Here is a 19,273-nt window from a genome sequence, read left to right on the forward strand (position 1 = left end):
ACGGGCCCTCAGGGCGTGGTGATCCGACCATGGTACTGCCGAAGCAGTAATCTGGTCCACCATCACTCCCGCAGCAAAGATCAAATCGAGCGTGTGACCGCCCCGATGCGTGGGGGCCGAAACGACCTGGGAGAGTCCTAGTGCCTCTATGGACAACACTAGGTCCATAGCCCGGCTGGAGGTCGCGTCCTCAGTATGGACGTTGAAGTCACCCAAAACCAGCAGCCTCGGGTGCTCCAGCGCCCAGCCTGATACGGCCTCCAGCAGGGATGGTAGGCTATCAGCCGGTGCATTAGGTGGTCGGTACACCAGCCAAATCGCCAAACTCTCCTCAGTCTCCATCATCGCGCCGACACACTCTATGCCCGTTATCTCTACCCGCGGGAGCGCCCTGATGGAGTAAGCCTCCTGAATGAAAAGCTTCCACTCCTCCCCCCGCCCTCGGTGAAAGACCGAGAAACCCGGGGAAGCAAGCTGGGCGAGTGCCACTGTCTCTCCCTCCTGCACCCAGGTCTCGGTCACGCACGCCAGGCCTGCTTGCTGTTCTAGCACGAAATCTTGTAGGATTTCGGCTTTGTTGTTGATAGACCTGGTGTTGCATAACACCAGTGACGGAGGAGGGTTCTTAATCCAGGCCCCACTGCCTGTCATCCTTGGGATGGGTCGAAGGCTGGAAGGGCGCCGAGCCTCTCTATTTCTCTGCGCCCTTCGCTCTAAACTCTGCCTAGACCCACCGTCATACTTCCCTCTCCCCAAGAGCACTGGAATACGTTGTCCATCCATCATATTAGCAGACTCCGCAGACATTTCAGGCCGCCGACCGATGGTAGGGTCCAGTACTCCAGCTACTAAAAATTGTACAATCTGACTAAATGCTATCTATAATAAAACATACCCTAACTGGTTGTGTCAGGGGTACTTCTAACTAAACAAACTAGGCCCTGACAGTCCCACCTAACCATCCATACAACACCATACATAGCAACACATCACCCCGCCCTCCCCCGTAGGGCTTCAAGCCCACTTTTGCGCTCTCCTCTTTTACTCTGAGCAAAGGGCTCTTTAGGTCCTCTTCACTTTCTGCCATTAGAGTGGTATCGTCTGCATATCTGAGGTTGTTGATCTTTTCCCCAGCAATCTTAATTCCCGCTTGTGATTCATCCAGGCCAGCATTTCGCATGATGTACTCTGCATATATATTAAATAAGCAAGGGGACAATATACATCCTTGTCGTACTCCTTTTCCTACGTGAAACCAATCAGTTGTTCCATATCCAGTTTTATCTGTCGCTTCTTGGCCCTTATACAGGTTTCTCAAGAGACATGTGAGGTGATCTCGTACTCCCATCTCTTTGACCTGCCATAGTTTGTTGTGATCCACACAGTCAAAGGCTTTAGCATAGTCAAAGAAGCAGAAGTAGATGTTTTTCTGGTACTCTCTTGCTTTCTCCATAATCCAGCGAATGTTGGCAATTTGATCTCTACCTCTTTGAAACACAGCTTGTACTTCTGGCAGTTCTCTATCCACGTACTGTTGATGCCTAGCTTGTAGGATCTTGAGCATGACCTTGCTAGCGTGTGATATGAGTGCAATTGTGCGATAATTGATGCAGTTTCTCAGGGCCTGCAAAATGGAGATGTTCTGCCAGGCCTATGGTTGAGCTGGTGGCAATTCCATCTGTACTGGCCTCCCCTCTCCTGCCTTGCTTTGTTGCTCTGCTTGGTGGTTCATTCGCTATAGTACTATCACAATATCCACAGACACACCTGAAGTGCAATCCTCTTCAATAAGACAACGCACCTAGTTGTACCAGACTGTGTGCTGCCATCTGATTGACTAGATGTATATTGTAGTTATTTATTGTCATTTTAAATTGGGTTTTAAGGTTTAATTTATTTTTATTTGAATATTGTTGTTGGTACCTGACGTTAGCTGCCCTGAGCTCTGCTTTGCAGGGGAGGGAGGGCTATAAACGGAAGATAATAAATAATAGATTAAAAAAAGGCCACATGTCTGAGCTGCAGTTTCCCAGCAGCCCCTTCTGGAATCTGCCATGCAAGTGAGAGCAGAACCACCCAAGCACAGGCACCCCCCACTCCCAACCCACCCGCCGTCAGTGATATCGGAAGCTGCTGAGAGGCCCAGGAGAAGCAGCACAGACACACACGGCCTCTCACTCTCCCAGCAAAAGTCATCAGCCAGGGTGTTTCCATCCCGAACCCAGGTCCGAATCCAGATTGAAATGGAACGAGATAACCTGTTCTCCTCTGAGACCACCTGAAGCTGTGTGGCTCGCATCCGCTCAAGCGGCTGCTCTCCTAACACCCCACACCTTCTTGTCAGGGCCCTCAGGGCTTGCGGGGGTGGGTGAGATCAAGCAGCCCAAGCATATAGGATGCCTCTGCTGTAGCCTCTCAGTAGATGTTGATATGGAGACTGAAAATAGACCTTCAAATCCCTTTTCTTGCTTATTTATTTTTATCCTCCAGCTGGTGAAGACTCATAACTTGCTCCCAAGCCACAATTATATTGTTGGCATCCACCCCCATGGGATCCTCTGTGTTGGTGCTTTCTGCAATTTTGTCACTCATTCCACGGGTTTCTGTGAGAAATTCCCAGGGATCCAGCCCTTCATGGCCACGCTTGCAGGCAATTTCCGCTTGCCGGTTTTCAGAGAATACTTAATGAGTGGAGGTGAGTCCATCCATGTCCCTCCTTATTCAACAAATTTGTTGACATTTGATCATTCATTTAATCTTAAATTATGGCACATTAGTCTTTATTTTATATTTGGATATTGGTTTAAAATTTTATAACTTATCTCAATCTTTTTGGATAATGTAAAGGTGATGTAAAGGGTAAAGTAAATAACGAAACAGAACCCCAACTCAATGGAAGGCCACAGACGAGTTAACTCTCTTTGGAGGTGGTTCTCAAACTTTCCTGCTCTGTAGGTCTGTGTCCTGTGACCCGTGAAGCGATCGGGCACCTGATCTCCATGAACGGCACTGGAAATGCTGTGGCAATTGCAGTTGGGGGTGCAGCTGAATCACTCACCTGCAGGCCGGGATTGATTACCTTAATACTTAAAAATCGCAAAGGCTTTGTCCGGATGGCACTCCAGCATGGGTATGTACATTCAATGGCCAGGCCACTCTACCACTTGGCTGGGGGCGAACAGATAATAAAGTGCCCACATGCAGTTTTCCCTGGCCAGTGTTTTATGAAATTCAGGACTCATCCTTTTCATGAAATTCAGGCCATCAAGACTTACATGGAGGCTGAATTCAAAGGCTGTTTGTGAAACAGCTCAGTGACCCAACCAACCAGAAACTATTTGCAAAGATTCTTGGATGTGTTCTGTTTAACTAAAGACACAAGGAACCATAAAGATCCTGCCAGTTGGATGGATCGGAGAGCCTCTGCTTAAGCCAGCCCAATGTGTGGCCCCTTGTTTTTGCAGTCTCAAGCCATTATGTGTTAATGGAGACAGTATTCAACTTGATGAGTCACAAAGTCATGCAAACACAATGTAAGAGAGCCAGTTTGGTGTAGTGGTTAGGAGGACGGACTCTAATCTGGGAGAACTGGGTTTGATTCCCACTCCTCCACATGCAGCTGCTGTGTGACCTTGGGTAAGCCACAGTTCTCTCAGAGCTGTTCTCTCAAGAGCAGTTCCCAAGGAGCTCTCTCAGCCCCACCTACCTCACAGGGTGAGGAAGGGAAGAAGATTGTAAGCTGCTCTGAGACTCTGAGTGAAGGGCGGGATATAAATTCAATGTCCTCCTCCTCCTCGTCTTCTTCTTCATACTGTCATTTGCCCTCACTTATTCATGATGGTCTCTCCCACACAGGGCCCACCTGGTTCCCGCTTTCTCTTTTGGAGAGAATGATCTTTTCCAGCAGCTGGTCTTTGAAGAAGGCACCTGCATGAAGAGCTTACAGAACAGGTTCCAGAAACTGCTGGGCTTTGCTCCCTGCTTCTTTTACGGAAGGGGATTTACCTCTGTCCATTCCCGAGGTTTCCTGCCTTTCCCCAGGCCCATTACCACTGTCAGTGAGTATCTTCTGACCAACTCTTCTCCTGCCTATATACACTCTTCCTTTTACTATATACACTCTTCCTTAATACTGTAGAACATGGAAACAGTACCAAGTCCTATTCGCCCATAGTGAACTGGGCACAGAATCCTAGGATGGGCTAGGAGAGAAACCTTAGAGAGTGTCATCTGCTAAGAAACTGGACATCGGTCAATAGCAAGGAATAGAGAAGGGTTTGAGTCTCATACACACACTTTGACATTTTGCTGCATAATAAATCCTACCTGCCTGGGATTCTGAAAAGAAGGGAGAGTCCAACAGTTGTCAGTCCTGAATAGACACTGGTGGCCTGTATTAGACACTCCTAATTGCTCTTTGTATTGAGCATTGTTAACTGAAGGCCAGCTAGCACTGCCCCCCCCCGACACAGAGTTGGACCTGCTTGCACCCATTTGAGTTCGGTTTTGGAAGAGGATTCCAGAAGCTGGAGTTATGCAAGTTTGAAAAATGTGCTGTCCAGCTGCCAAGGAGTTCAAAAGCCTGAGCCCTGTGCGTCCTCAGGGCAGTTTCACACAAGTAGAAGAAGAAGAAGAAGAAGAAGAAGAGATTGGATTTATACCCCGCCCTTCACTTGGAGTCTCAGAGCGGCTTACAAACTCCTTTCCCTTCCCCTCCCCACAAAAGACACCCTGTGAGGTGGGTGGGGCTGAGAGAGCTCTGACAGAAACTGCTCTTTTTCAAGGACAGCTGTGCCAGAGCTTGTGACTGACCCAAGGTCACACCAGCAGGTGCAAGTGGAGGAGTGGGGAATCAAACCCGGTTCTCCCAGATTAGAGTCCGCACACTTAACCACTACACCAAACTGGCTCTCAGAACATTGTTTATTTTAAAAAGAATTATAAAGTTTATTTCAATTTAGTTTTAGGTTTAGGTTTAGTATACAGCCAACACTTTACTCTAAAATCATGCAGCAAAAAAATAAGAAAAATTAGCTCAACTGTCTTAACACTTTCAGGGCTTGTGTTAGATGGCACAAACCTTAAATTTCAAAATCAAAGGCCAAAGCTCAGGCATTGTCTACATTGCTAGCAATTGCCATTCAAGCCTCTGGTCCACAGGATCTCAACTAGTCTCTCTTCATCAGGGCCTATAGCTTACTTATAGTTTTTAGTCAGGAACGTCAGGTGAGGATGACATCTAATCAGAAGATGTTCTTAGGAGAAGCCTCTAGAAAATTACCTCATCACCTCTGACTCCCCTCACTTCAGCAGGCCGCAGGTTCTCATAAGAAGCTAATCACACCACCTCCATCTCTGGCCTTGAAGATGATAAGGCTAAGAGACCTGCAAGATGGACCAGGCCCATTATTATTCACATTAACCCTTGAGGGGGAGGCCAGAGGTGCTATGCCTCACACCAGCACACCCTCCCCCTCCATATTCCAAAGACCTGTACCAAGCAAATTCTACTTGTCCCTGCCCCTCTCCACACTCAATTATAGGCTGGTATATTGATGGGCAGAAATTTCGCTCCATTCTAAGGGGGAAATGCATTGCTTGGGCTAAGCCTTTCTTTCCTTTGCTATCAGGGGAGTCTGTGGGCTGCGTGCTTTTAAAGGCAACGTGGGGAAGCCAGCAGGCTCCCATCTGCCTTGCACTGAGATGCAGCCCTTCGGCATCATCCCAGTAATTGGCAGTCTATGGATACAGGATTACATAAGAACATAAGAGACGCCAATGTTGGATCAGGCAAAGGCCCACCCAGTCCAACACTCTGTGTCACACAGTGGCCAGAAATACCAGTGCCATCAGGAGGTCCACCAGTGGGGCCAGGACACTAGAAGCTCTCCCACTGTTGACCCCCCCCAAGCACCAAGAAGACAGAGCATCACTTGCCCCAGAGCCCCTATCTATACCTTGTGGCTAATAGCCACTGATGGACCTCTGCTCCATATGCTTATCTAATTACCTCTTGAAGCCGTCCATGCTTGTAGCCGCCACCACTTCCTGTGGCAGTGAATTCCATGTGTTAATCACTCTTTGGGTGAAGAAGTACTTCCTTTTATCCATTCTAACCCGACCGCTCTGCAGTTTCATGGAGTGCCCACGAGTTCTTGTATTGTGAGAAAGGGAGAAAAGTACCTCTTTCTTTACCTGCTCTTTCCCATGCATAATCTTATAAACCTCAATCATGTCACCCCTCAGTCGTCGTTTCTCCAAGCTAAAGAGCCCTAAGCGCCTTAACCTTTCCTCATAGGGAAAGTGTTCCAACCCTTTTATCATTCGAGTTGCCCTTTTCTGCACTTTTCCCAAAGCTATAATATCCTTTTTAAGGTGTGGTGACCAGAACTGCACACAGTATTCCAAATGAGGTCGCACCATTGATATAATCCTATTGGTTGCATTTATCGAGACCGTGCAATCCTACTAGAGTCTCTGTGAGAGGGGCAGGCTCTAAAGTGAATAAATTGACCTGCAAACCACTTTCCCAGCTCCTATGATCCCTGTAGAAGTCTGAGATCCATTTTTCATGCTTACCAAGAGAAAAGAAACGTGACCTATCACAATTTTGGACTCCTGAGAAGCCATGTTGCTGCTCACATTCACCTTCTTGCCTATAGAACAGCCCTCCCCGCCCCCAATGTGGCATCCATGGCTACAGTGGTGCCTGCTGACACCTATCCTGGGACCCACCAAGTGTTTTTAGAAAGTGGGCGGGGTCAGATAGGGCTTTTGCCCCGCGAGGCTTCTGATTGGCCACTGGAGATTCAATGAACTGTGCAGATTCTTTAAAATGTTGCTCTGGCAGCAGCTGCCAACCCAGGACAAGAATCTTCTCTGTGTGACTGTAGGTGAGCTGCGGCAGCCATTCTTGTGACCGGCTCCACCTCCTTTGCCAGGCATTTTGTGGCTGCCATTGTGTAGCTGAGCCCACCACATTGGCTCAGAATGCAAAGGTGCCCACAGGCTCAAAAAGACTGAAGACCCCCGCTACAGAAAAATGAAACCTCCGGTCTTTTGCCTTTCCTTTTCTTGATGGCTTGTCTATAGGGTAGCCAGAGACTGAACAGGACATTCCATGGATGACCTCAAGGTAGCTGGGCCCGCGTGCAGAAATCGGGCGAGTCGGCCGCAGCCTTTATGGTCGCCCTGCGCCAGCTGGCGATGGACTGCTCCTTCACCAAGGTGGAGGAGAACTTGCTCACGGAGTTCGCGTGGGGCCTCAGCGACCTCAAACTGCGGAGGAAGATGGTAGGGACCGCCGACATCAAACTAGAGGCGGCCCTTCAACTCGCCATCGCGCACGAGGACTCCCATTGCCAAACCTCGACAGCGCACCAAGTACTCCCCAACAGAGAGGTCCAACGGGCCTATGGAGGGGCCCGGCAGTGCACTCAAGCGCCGCAATGCACCCAAGCGCCGCAACGCACTCAAGCGCCGCACCCGAGCACCGGCCGCCAGCTTCCCAGCACATCCGCGTGTGCAAGCTGCGGGGACCCGCACGACCGCAAGACCTGCAGGTTCCGCAACGCCACATGCTACAACTGCGGCCGCACGGGCCACATCGCAAAGGCCTGCCGCTCCAAAGCAGCTCAGCCGAAGGCGGCGACCCACTTCGAGGAAGACACCGGCGCTGAGGACCTCTACCTCCTCACCCAGACAGTGGAGAAGGTATTGCAACTCCCCGGCAAGGGCCCCTTCCCCAAGTTCATGGCCACCGTCACGATAGAGGGATCCCCATGTATGATGGAGGTGGATTCGGGTTCCGCGGCCTCCATAATCTCCACAGCAACCCTGAGACACCTCTGCCCCAGGGGGGGACCCTGATTGCGCCCAGCCCAAATTACGCTTATGGATTTCCAGCGCAACCCGGTGCCGGTCAGAGGAGTCGGAACCTTCCGGGTGCAGTTTAAGAACTTTAAAAGGAACCTGGACTTAATAGTGGTCGAAGGCGACCTTGTCAGCTTACTGGGGCGGGCCTGGTTTGAACCCCTGGGCATCACTGTAGAAGGAGTACAGGCGTGCACGACCCAGGACTTCAAAGAGATTTGCCGCGAGTTCCCCGCTGTTTTCGATGATTCTCTGGGCAGATATACGGAAGCAAAAGGCAAGGGGCAGGCCGCTTTTGAGGGCTGTTTTAGTCTTTGATGATGTACTCATCAGGGCCAGCAGCAAACACTGGGCAACTTGATACCATTTGACTTCCATAACTCACCAAGGCCTAGCTGCTCACTTAGTGCTTAACAGCAGCCATTGCACAAAAGTCAGTGTGATGTGGGGGTTAGAGTTTCAGAGTAGGATCTGGGAGACCCAGGTCAGAACTCTCATTCTAACATGGAAGCTCCCTGGATGACCTTAGGTTCATCACACATACTCAATTTACCTCACAGGGTCCATGTGGGAAATGGAGGGAAAGCAGCAGGATGCGATGGCTCTTGAGGCTCCCAGCCTTCCTCCCCTGCCCTCCCCTGTTCACCTGAAGCATTGCCTTAGTGGTGGGTGTGGCAGTTGCCAGAGGGAATCCCATCATTCCCCTCTTCCTTTACTTATCAATCCACCTGCCAGCCTGCAGTGCCCCTGTGTTTGCAGCCAGATTTACATGGCAATGGGGATAGAGAAGCTCACTCTCCCATTCCCACCTCACTGCCTCTGCCTGCCTGCCTGCCCACCAGTCATTGTGGGCAGCTGCTTCTCCTACTGTTCCCTCCACCATCCACCTGCAGCCCCACTGTCTCCTCCAGCTGACTCAGATGGTTGCAGCTCCCCTCCACCTCACCAGTCTCTCACATGTGCCCCCCACAGATGATGGCAGGCCAATGAAAGCGTGTTATTTGCACAAGCACAGACAATGATGCTCTGTTTAGGGGGATTTAACTGCCCCCCCTAAAAGTTTTCATATTCTGTAATCCTGGACGTACCCCAACATTGTAGAAATACCTGTTTTCTCTCTAGATGGCCCCAATCTACAGTTTTAAGTATCTGCAGATGGAGCCATGTTTGGAATTAGATATAGTCATAATGACATATGAAATTCCAGAGAGTGAAATAGGCTAAGCCTTTCCAAAGATACTTGGCTCTCACAACGCACACAGTTCCTGATGTTGATGCTGTCTTTATGTATAGTGTGACCTTTGCTAAAAATAGCCATGCAACAGTATCTCAGAGAGAACAGAAAGAGATAATGGCTATTCTCGCAGGCCGTGGAATGACATCAAAAGAAGACTTGGATGAGAGATGCCAGAGGAGTGCACATGGCTTTGACACAAGCACCCTGGAAGTTATTTAAAACTTCACTTTGAATTTATTTTAATCTGTGAGCAACACATATTATTACTAGGTCCACGGCCAGGAATAGATATGGCCCCAGAAGATCCCAGCCCATATTTTGAAGTAACTCATGGCAAATGATGCTCACATCAAAATGTCACCTTTTAAAAAATGTGCCGCAAGGGAAGCAGCCAAGAACTGGCTCTCCTTCCTGTTCCATGTAATTTTAAAATGATGAATAGAAGGAGCCATGTGAGAAGAATGTGCTATTTGTATTTGTAATAAGAAGTGTTCCTATCACCACTTATTTGTTCAAGAACACATTGATGAATTACTCTTTAAGAGACAGTGGGAGTAAAAGGATAATGTTTTATGTAGCACTTATAAACTAGAATATCAGTAATTGGCAACACATTCTTATCCTTCGTACCTGAAGAAGTATTCTGCTACACGATCTTACCTTTAGTATTTGTGGAGGGGGGGAAAACTTATCCTTGAAATGCCATATTTTAAACTATCAAATCTATTTATTCAAAATAGGCAAGGTTCATGAGGCCAGATGAACATCTGTAAGTAGTGGGCAGAGGGTCACAGGGATATGGTTTCTCCACTATACTTTCATATTTTTCCAAGGAAGAAGAAATAAATATAATGAGTTGGATCCAAGGGTCATTCTCTGTTGGCTGAAGCTCAGTATGTTTTTCAAAATCCTGCTACTGGATCACAGGCGATCTTCAGGAACACAGGGGGGCAGGTAGTAGTAGGGAAAACTGGTAAAAATTCCCACCTTCTGTTGGCAAAAATAACTTTTGGATTCAATCACATATCTCACCTCTTTAACCTCACTATCTAACTACTAGGTGAGCAGCCCTTCTTCACTGTTGTGGTAGTACATAACTGCAAATAGGCAGAGCATAATTCAAAATGCTGGTACTTATAAGAACATAAGAACATAAGAGACGCCAATGTTGGATCAGGCCAAAGGCCCATCCAGTCCAACACTCTGTGTCACACAGTGGCCAGAAATACCAGTGCCATCAGGAGGTCCAGCAGTGGGGCCAGGACATTAGAAGCCCTCCCACTGTTGACCCCCCCCCCAAGCACCAAGAAGACAGAGCATCACTTGCCCCAGAGCCCCTAGCTATACCTTGTGGCTAATAGCCACTGATGGACCTCTGCTCCATATGCTTATCTAATTCCCTTTTGAAGCCGTCCATGCTTGTAGCTGCCACCACTTCCTGTGGCAGTGAATTCCATGTGTTAATCACTCTTTGGGTGAAGAAGTACTTCCTTTTATCCGTTCTAACCCGACCGCTCTGCAGTTTCATGGAGTGCCCACGAGTTCTTGTATTGTGAGAAAGGGAGAAAAGTACCTCTTTCTTTACCTGCTCTTTCCCATGCATAATCTTATAAACCTCGATCATGTCACCCCTCAGTCGTCTTTTCTCCAAGCTAAAGAGCCCTAAGCGCTTTAACCTTTCCTCATAGGGAAAGTGTTCCAACCCTTTTATCATTCGAGTTGCCCTTTTCTGCACTTTTTCCAAAGCTATAATATCCTTTTTAAGGTGTGGTGCCCAGAACTGCACACAGTATTCCAAATGAGGTCTCACCATTGATTTATATAGGGGCATTATTATATTGGCTGATCTGTTTTCAATACCCTTCCTAATAATCCCCAGCATAGCATTGGCCTTCTTTATTGCAGTCACACACTGTCTCGACATTTTCAGTGAGTTATCTACTACAACTCCAAGATCTCTCTCTTGATCTGTCTCTGCCAGTTCAGACCCCATCAATGTGTATTTATATTTAGGATTTTTGGCTCCAATGTGCATCACCTTGCACTTGGCCACATTGAACCCCATTTGCCATGTTGACGCCCACTTGCCCATCTTTGACAGATCCCTTTGGAGTGCCTCACAATCCTCACTGGTTTTCACCACCTTGAACAACTTTGTATCATCCGCAAATTTAGCCACTTCACTGCTTACTCCCAACTCCAAATCATTAATGAACAAGTTAAAAAGCAGTGGACCAAGTACTGATCCCTGCGGTACCCCACTGCTTACCACCCTCCACTGAGAAAATTGCCCATTTATACTCACTCTCTGTTTTCTATTAATCAGCCAGTTTTTGATCCATAAAAGGACTTGTCCTTTTATCTCATGATTTTTGATTGGTGCTTTGGGGGCAAGTTTGGGAGGGTTAATTATTGCACAGCTTTGTGCAGTGTTGGAAACATGTTCAGAATGATTGGCAAGAATGCTGACTGAGGCTGACATGGAGACAATCTTTGTCCCACTGTTGTCTCTGGTCAAACAAGTTTGGGAAGTTTTTGAAGCATTATAAAAATGTGATGACTATGCACACTATGAAGAATGCCTCTGCCATGCTGCCTCCAGTTCTATGGGAAGACGTGTTCTATCTTGCTCTCAGTTTAATAATTCAAAGGGAAAAGTGTGGCTGTATGGCTGTAGTGTTAGCCATATGTTGCTATGATGGATCCCTGTATCCCCCCAACTGTCTGGCAGATTTCTCCTGCCAAATTTCAGTTCCCCTCAATGATGGAGTTACCCTATAGTAGCATGTGTATGTTCTCTATTGCTATAAACTTGAAACTGTCCCACCCTTTGTTTAGATATTTGTTTGGGTACATTTTCTTAGTACATTCACACAAAGGAGCTGCAATGGTACTAAACTCTGGAATGAACCTTCTATAGTACCCCACAACCCCCGCAAAAGCTCTTATTGTCTCTTTGTAGTGGGTCTAGGCCACTCCTGAATTACTTACTCCAATCTGGTGTGATTTCTCCACCTCCCAGTATGTGTCCTAGGTACTTCATCTTGCTCATCGTGATCTGACAGAGGCTTTCAGTCGGCCCAGCCTCTTTTATCCTCTGGAACACAATGGCTCTTTCCAGGTCTGGCTGAAGACTGCAATATCATATATGTATGCCAGGGCAAAATCCTTCAGCCCTGACAACATTTTGTCTATCAGCCTCTGGAATGTAGCTGGGGCGTTCTGAAGAAGAGTCCCTCCCTCGTCACAAATGCTGTCTTTGGTTGGTCTTTCGGGTGGAAATGAAGTGGGCAGCCCCAATTGTTTCTACCAGCTCATCCACCCTGGGCATTGGATACACATTCAACTTCCTATAGTCCACACAGAATCTTAAGGTGTTGTCCGGTTTTGGGACCAAGATGACAGGGGAGGCCCAAGGACTTTCTGATGGTACAGTCAGTCCAAGGTCTAGCATATCTTTAACCTCCTTTGCAATGCTGTTAGAATTAGGACCAGTTACTCTGTATGGTGGGAGAGCAACAGGTCTTGCATCACCTGTGTTGATCCTATGTTGGGCAAAGCCAGTTCTCCCTGTGAAGTTCGAAAAGATAGATTGGAATCTTGTTAAGACCACTTTTACCTGCCTTTGCTTGTCTTTTGTAAGGGATGGGGCCAGATTTACTTCATTCAAGGTACTCCCTTTAGATACTTCCCCCCCAACCAGTGTTCCCTCTAAGATGAGTTAGTTTGAGCTAGCTTACAGTTTTTTAGTCTCCAGCTCACACGTTTTTGTCTTAGCTCAAGAAGGATGGCTCCAGAGCAAACTCATTTATACAGTAACCAAATAGCTCGATCACAACTTTAATGCCAGAAGCTCACAAAGTAGAATTTTTGCTCACAAGACTCCACAGATTAGAGGGAGCATTGCCCCCAACCCATCAAATCCATTACCTCTTTCTTCCCACCTCTGCCCATAACAACCAGGTTACCTTGCTCAAAATAATGTTTCAGCATGTTTACTTGGAACATTATGCCTTGTTCCCCTTCACCACTTATGTGGCGAAACAGGGGCCCACTCTCAGCCCTGGGAGACTGAGCAGCCATTTGGTGGCTCGCAAACCCGTTTTTGCCTGCCCACCCTGCCTGGTGGGACTATTTCCTTTCCTCAGTCACTGCCACCACTCACTGAATTTACACTGCCTTCCTAGAGGGACAGACACCCCAACCACGGGAAGTGGATACCTTAAGCTTTGGGCACCCCCTGGAGAGTTGGTAACCCCTCCGATTTGGGCCTGTTTGGCTTCCCGGGTCTTCCTTTGCCATGTGTAATGTACTGAGCAGGGAGGACTATGTGGTCAAAGCACTACCAGGTTTTATAGTTCAAAAAGAAGGTTTAATTATTAATTAAAGTATGTACACAGACATAACATGAGCACTTCAACACACCTGGGCAGAAAATAAACAGGATCAAACCACAATTCCTCTATCCCTACACCCTGATCCCTGATCTAACTACCTCCGTAGTGGGTGGCTGCAGGACAGGATTTGCTCTCCTCCTCTTTGTCGTGGGAGTGACACTTCAGCCCCTCCCTCAGGACTGGTCACCAGGACTGCTACCCTCCTGGCTCTCCACCATGATTTATAGTGGCCGGGATGGCCCATGGAGCGTGAGGTAGCAGGAGTTGCACACATGCGCAGCCCCTCGAAGCTGTTGTCCAAGGCCAAGGTGAAGGCTGAGACTAACTCCTCCCTGGATGGGCAGAAGCCTTTATCTGGGTGGCTCTGCCCCCGGGGTGGGTCCCTACTTTCCCGCACTTTTTCTCCACAGCACCTCCCCCCTTCAGAGGGACTACCAGATCGGCAGCCATTTTAAGGTAAACTGTTGCCTCTGCCTGGCAGCCATTTCGTTACAACTTCTATCAACCAAATACGTGTTGGCCACGTGGACCACTTGAAAAGGTCCTTCCCAAGCCACCGGAAGCTTGCGCTGGCCGTCAGCACAAGGACTTGGTCTCCTGGCTTGAAGGCTCCGTCTCTGGCTTTGGCGTCATGCCAGGTCTGGGTGTTTCTCTGCTGGGCTCGCTGCATGTGGCCCACAGCCGCCACTCTCCGCCCCTGTCGGTTGTCCTGGAGCTCTTGTGCTGACGGCATCTTTGCTTTGGATGTTCTCCCGTCCCACCCACACCTCGTTCAGGGTGTCCATTGGCCCTCTTGCCTGACATCGGAAGCGTAACTCGAAAGGACTAAACCCAGAACTTTCTTGTGGCACTTCCCTGTAGCAAAAAATTAGGTGCTGCAGACGCTGGTCCCAGTTGTTGGGATGCTTGACTGCATACGTTTTCAGCATGTGGTTCAGGGTGCCATTGTTTAAGGCCATTTGCTTGTGGGTGGCGCATTGTTGTGGTGAGGTGCCTGCAACAGCTTTCTTATGACTTGGGACATGAGGGTGATGTCCAAATCAGTGACCATCTCCTTTGGAAAGCTTAGCCTTGAAAAAACAGTCAGCAAGGCTTGAAGAACAGTCTTTAAAACCTCTTGAATTCCTAACCCTAACCCTAACCCATGTTATCATAGGTGATGATATCTTAGACTGATAATTAAATGAAAGAGTTCCTGGAATTTGTTTTGAAGCCAGACTGACATGGGTCAAGTGCTGATGTGCAAAACAAACAAACAACCCCCATCTTCTGTTTATCAAGGCTACACAATAACTCAGCCTCTAGCCACCAGCTCTTTTGAGGTTTTCCTGTAATACTAGATTCCAAAACTGTGGGGACATGATCAGCCTAGGCTATTGTTTCAATTTTTGTGCTTACAATTAGCCTAGACAAGAAACTTGATACTAAAAACGTCAGTCATGTAACTGTGAGTTACTGGCTGCAGACAGATGAGTATAATTTCTTACAGTACGTTTAGGAATTTACTAGATGTCTAGTAGTATAAAGAATTCAAGAGCTTTTTAAAAGTAAATGGATTAGTGCAGAGGTGTCAAACTTATTTGTTATGAGGGACAGATCTGGTTCTTGGGCCAGGCAAACCCAATTAACAGGAAAAAAATAACAAAATCTCCCTCAGTGGGGGTGTTATTTACTCTCACTCTCCTTCTGGCTCCCCTCCCCCTTTTTCTGCTCTTTGGAAAAATAAAAAGTCAAAGTGGTTCTAACGCTTAAGGCATCCAGATTGGAGCCATGAGCAGGTTGCCCAGGCCTGGAGGGGGGTGTATTGGAGGGGCAGCTTGTCCTCTCTTGGTCACTTAAGCAGCTACTGCTGCCACTGGCTTGTTTGCCTGTGGCTGGCTGCGCTGCTCTCACCCTTTGGGAGGGCCAGCGGGGGCTCTATTGTTCTTTATTGGGTGGCTGTGTGCACACTATGCTTGCTTCGTGGGGCTGGCTGGCTGTCTGGGTGGAGAAGAAGAGAGAGAGAGAGACAGAGTGTGAGTGAGTGAGTGAGTGAGTAACCGGAGGGACAGACTCATTCACCCACCTGCCCTTAGCTTGCACTGCCAGAACATTTCCAGCAGATGAATTTGCCATTTTATATTTTCTCATCCACTTCTACCTCTTCTGTTTATTTCCCAATGTTCTTCACTATCTCCCCACTTCTAAACTCCTCTCCCACCACCTTTTCTTGGCTCCCCCCCTTCTTTCCCCCATGCTTTGGCTATTTCAATAAAGGACCTCAGATGCAACAGGGAAGAAGCTGCAGCTCCTTCCTCTTCCTTCATGTCCCGTGTTGGCGCCTCATTCTCACCCTCTTCATCCTTCCCTCCTCCACGCAATGGATGTTGCACACATGAGCACAGCACATTCAAAGCAGTTGTCACACTTTGCCCCCTGATCTGTGTGTGTTCTCCCTCAGGCGGAAGAAAGCAAGGGTTGCCAGGTCCTACTTTCTTGGGGAGGGGGAATCTTCAGGCTTTTCTGGGATCTTCTGCCACGCACAGTGCAGTGACGACACCCAGAAGTGACATCATCACACTGCCAATGTCACATGGTGACACTCTAGTTTTTGGGCAAATCTGTCCATAAGGTTATTCATTACAGTGTTAAAGTCTCTTCCTAAAATTACGTCTTCAGGGGTGAACTGAATAATCACATCTTGAAGTTCATGAAAAAGAAATGTATTCAATTAAGATCTGGTGCATATATATTTATAATGGTAATAAATTGACTTTTAGAAATATTTATCTACCTCTTTGGTATATTAAGCTATCAGTAAACCTAACATCTGGATTATTAAATAACTTTTTTTTGGAGGGGGTTGAAAGTTAAATATAATTTTGTCTCGCATAGGCTTGAGAGGCTTTAATATGGGTTTCCTGCAGGAAATTATAATTGCTTTTTCTTTTCATAATTTATAAAAGACTTTTTTCATCTTTTCTTTTTTAAAAGAAAAAAAAGAATTTTATTAGTTTATGCACCGAGAAAGGGAAAGGGGACAGAAGGGAAAAGGAAAGATACAGTAATATCCGCTTGCAGGGAGGGCAGGGTAAAAATGTAAACAATAGATTTTATATATATACACATACATACATACATAGATATATCTATCTATCTCCAATTTAACATTCTGCATGCAAATCTTCTCATTAGAGCTTCACAACTACTATATCCATCATTCTTATTATTCTTCATTTAATCTTATTTTCTCAGTACTTAAGTTTTAACCAGTCATAAAACGCCCTCCACGGTCCCATAAATTCTTCTTCCACTTTTCCTTTTAAAATATTTGTCAATCTGTCCATTTCAGCATATTCCATTGATCTTCATTATCAACTCATACAGCATTGGTATCTTCAATGTCCTCCATGTCATTGCAAATAAAATTCTGGCTGCTGTTATAACATGTAAAATAAAGTATCTATGGTTCTTATCTAAGTCATCTGGTACACAGTTTAACAGAAATATCTCTGGCTTAAAAGGTATTGTAATATTCAAGACTGACTGTAAGACAGCATGTACTCCAATCCAATATTTATTAACCTTTTTACATGTCCACCACGTATGGTAGTACGATCCAACATGATTGTTACATTTCCAATACCTTTTACTCAAGTTTTTATACATTTCAGCTAACCTGTGTGGGGTTAGGTGCCATCTATAGAACATTTTCTCCTGCCAACCTAGCAGTTCGAAAGCAAGAAATTGCAAGTAGATAAATAGGTACCACTTTGGTGGGAAGGTAACAGCATGCCGTGCGCCTTGGTGTTTAGTCATGCCGGCCACATGACCACGGAAACGTCTTCGGACAGTGCTGGCTCTTCGGCTTTGAAACGGAGATCAGCACCGCAACCCTAGAGTCGGATTCAACTGGCTTTCGAGCAAGGGAACCTTTACCTTTACCTTTTTATAGAACATTTTATATAATTTTTCTTTGAATTAAACAGATTTAGTCAATTTAATATTCACTTTCCATATTTTACTCCATTGTGACAGATCTATGTTATAACCAACATTTTACATCCATCTGACCATACATTCTTTAACTATTTCATCCTGCATTTTCAATTGCATTAGCATACCATACATTTTTTAAATAAGTTTCTCTCTTGAGGTACATAATAACTTTTCAAATGCATCTTGTTCTAAATAGAATCCATCTGTCTGTCCTTACTATATCTAGATTCCACTTGCATGCTTGTCCACCAGTCTATTTCCCTTTTCTTTCATTCTTACTGAGATTTTATTTTCATCATCTAATGATTCTGTGTATCTAATAACTGCTTGTTTTGAAGTCAAAGTTGGTTGAGAAAAAGCTTCCACTGGAGATACCCATATTGGGATTTTAGTGTATATCACCGGACAAATCTTTTCCCAGGTTGTCAGTAATGATCTTCTTATTTAAAAATATTTATGTCCAGAAGCTTTCCCATACCATAAATACATGTGTCATCCCAGTTTTTTTTCAGCCCCCCGGGGGAGGTTTTTATTGATTTGTTTTCAGACTACAAAACTACAACAGAAAATATAGGAAAGGGAACTACATCTAGGGAATAAAGAAAAAAGACCCACAACTAACTAAAAACAGCAGCAGGAGATCATTCATCATCTTAACACCATGCTATTTTCAAAAAGCTACTACCGTGTTTCCCCGAAAATAAGACACTGTCTTATATTTATTTTTTCTCAAGAAGACACACTGGGGCTTATACCACAAATGCATAGAAATCCTGCTAGGGCTTATTTTTGGGGTAGGTCTTATTTTCGGGGAAACAGGGTAATAATACAATGAATTTAGTCAGTTATGCTAGATTAATTATTGTTTAACCATCCCTTTAACTGTTTAAAGAAGTTCCCAGAGCATCCCCAAGTTATTTCAACATTTTTTCAGGCACAAATCAGAGTCCTTCAGCCCTTATTTATTCTTATCTTTTATAATCCTCAGTTTATATGGGCTTTTGGGGGAAGCCGCCCCCTTTTCAGAGGGGGAGTCCTCGTCCGAAGACCCCGAGCCCAACTCACCATCAGATTTGCTTTCTTTTTCCTTCCCTTTGCCCTCTTCTGGTTCCCCAGCTGTGTCCGCAGAAATTCCCGTGCTTTAAAAACAGAGTCAATCTTTTCTTTTTTATCATTGAGCTTGAAAATGGTGCCTTCTGGGGTTAACCACCTGTAACTGATGCCATTTGTTTGTAAGAAAAGGATTAAATCTTTATAGTTCTTTCTCTTCTGTCTTATATCAAATAAAATATCTTTTAAAATCCTGATATTATTGCCCCCAATTTTCAAGGGTGTTCCCGAATTTATGCTTTCAAAATAACATCTCTCACATGTCTCTTCGAGAATCTGACCATTATTTCCCCAGGCAGATTATTTTTCTTGCTGTACAATGAATAGGACCTGTAGATCACATCCATCTCGCTGCAAAGGTATTCCGCTGTTAAATCTGTCACTGGGGCTATTGCTTCACTCAACCATTGCTTCAGATTCTCTCCTTATTGTCCTTATTTCTGGGACCCCTTGAAACCATAGGACCAAATTTGCTTTATCCATTTGTAGCTATAAAAGTTTTGATTCTTCCATAGCTTGCTTCATTTTCAGCTTTTGCACCTTTTTCTTAACTTTTTTAGTGATGATGTCCATTTCCTTCACCTTCTCTCCCATTTCCTCTGTTGCTTTTAAGGATTGAGTCAGTTGCATCTGTTGCGCTGCCACACTCTGCCCAGTTGTTGACAGTTGTTGTTTAATG

General features: G+C 46.0%; 1 protein-coding gene across 1 annotated transcript in view; it reads left to right on the forward strand.

The window, feature by feature from the left end:
* Positions 1-19,273, forward strand: part of LOC107110553 (diacylglycerol O-acyltransferase 2-like) — a 105,231-nt gene that overhangs the window by 67,408 nt on the left and 18,550 nt on the right. Inside the window, exons 5-7 of the mRNA XM_015411352.1 lie at positions 2,491-2,695; positions 2,956-3,130; positions 3,856-4,058. Of these exons, the coding sequence (XP_015266838.1) occupies positions 2,491-2,695; positions 2,956-3,130; positions 3,856-4,058 (583 nt within the window). The remainder of the gene's footprint in view (positions 1-2,490; positions 2,696-2,955; positions 3,131-3,855; positions 4,059-19,273) is intronic.

The sequence above is a fragment of the Gekko japonicus genome, unplaced genomic scaffold, assembly GCF_001447785.1.
Source record: "Gekko japonicus isolate JY-2015 unplaced genomic scaffold, Gekko_japonicus_V1.1 scaffold2506, whole genome shotgun sequence".
Lineage (NCBI taxonomy): Eukaryota > Metazoa > Chordata > Lepidosauria > Squamata > Gekkonidae > Gekko > Gekko japonicus.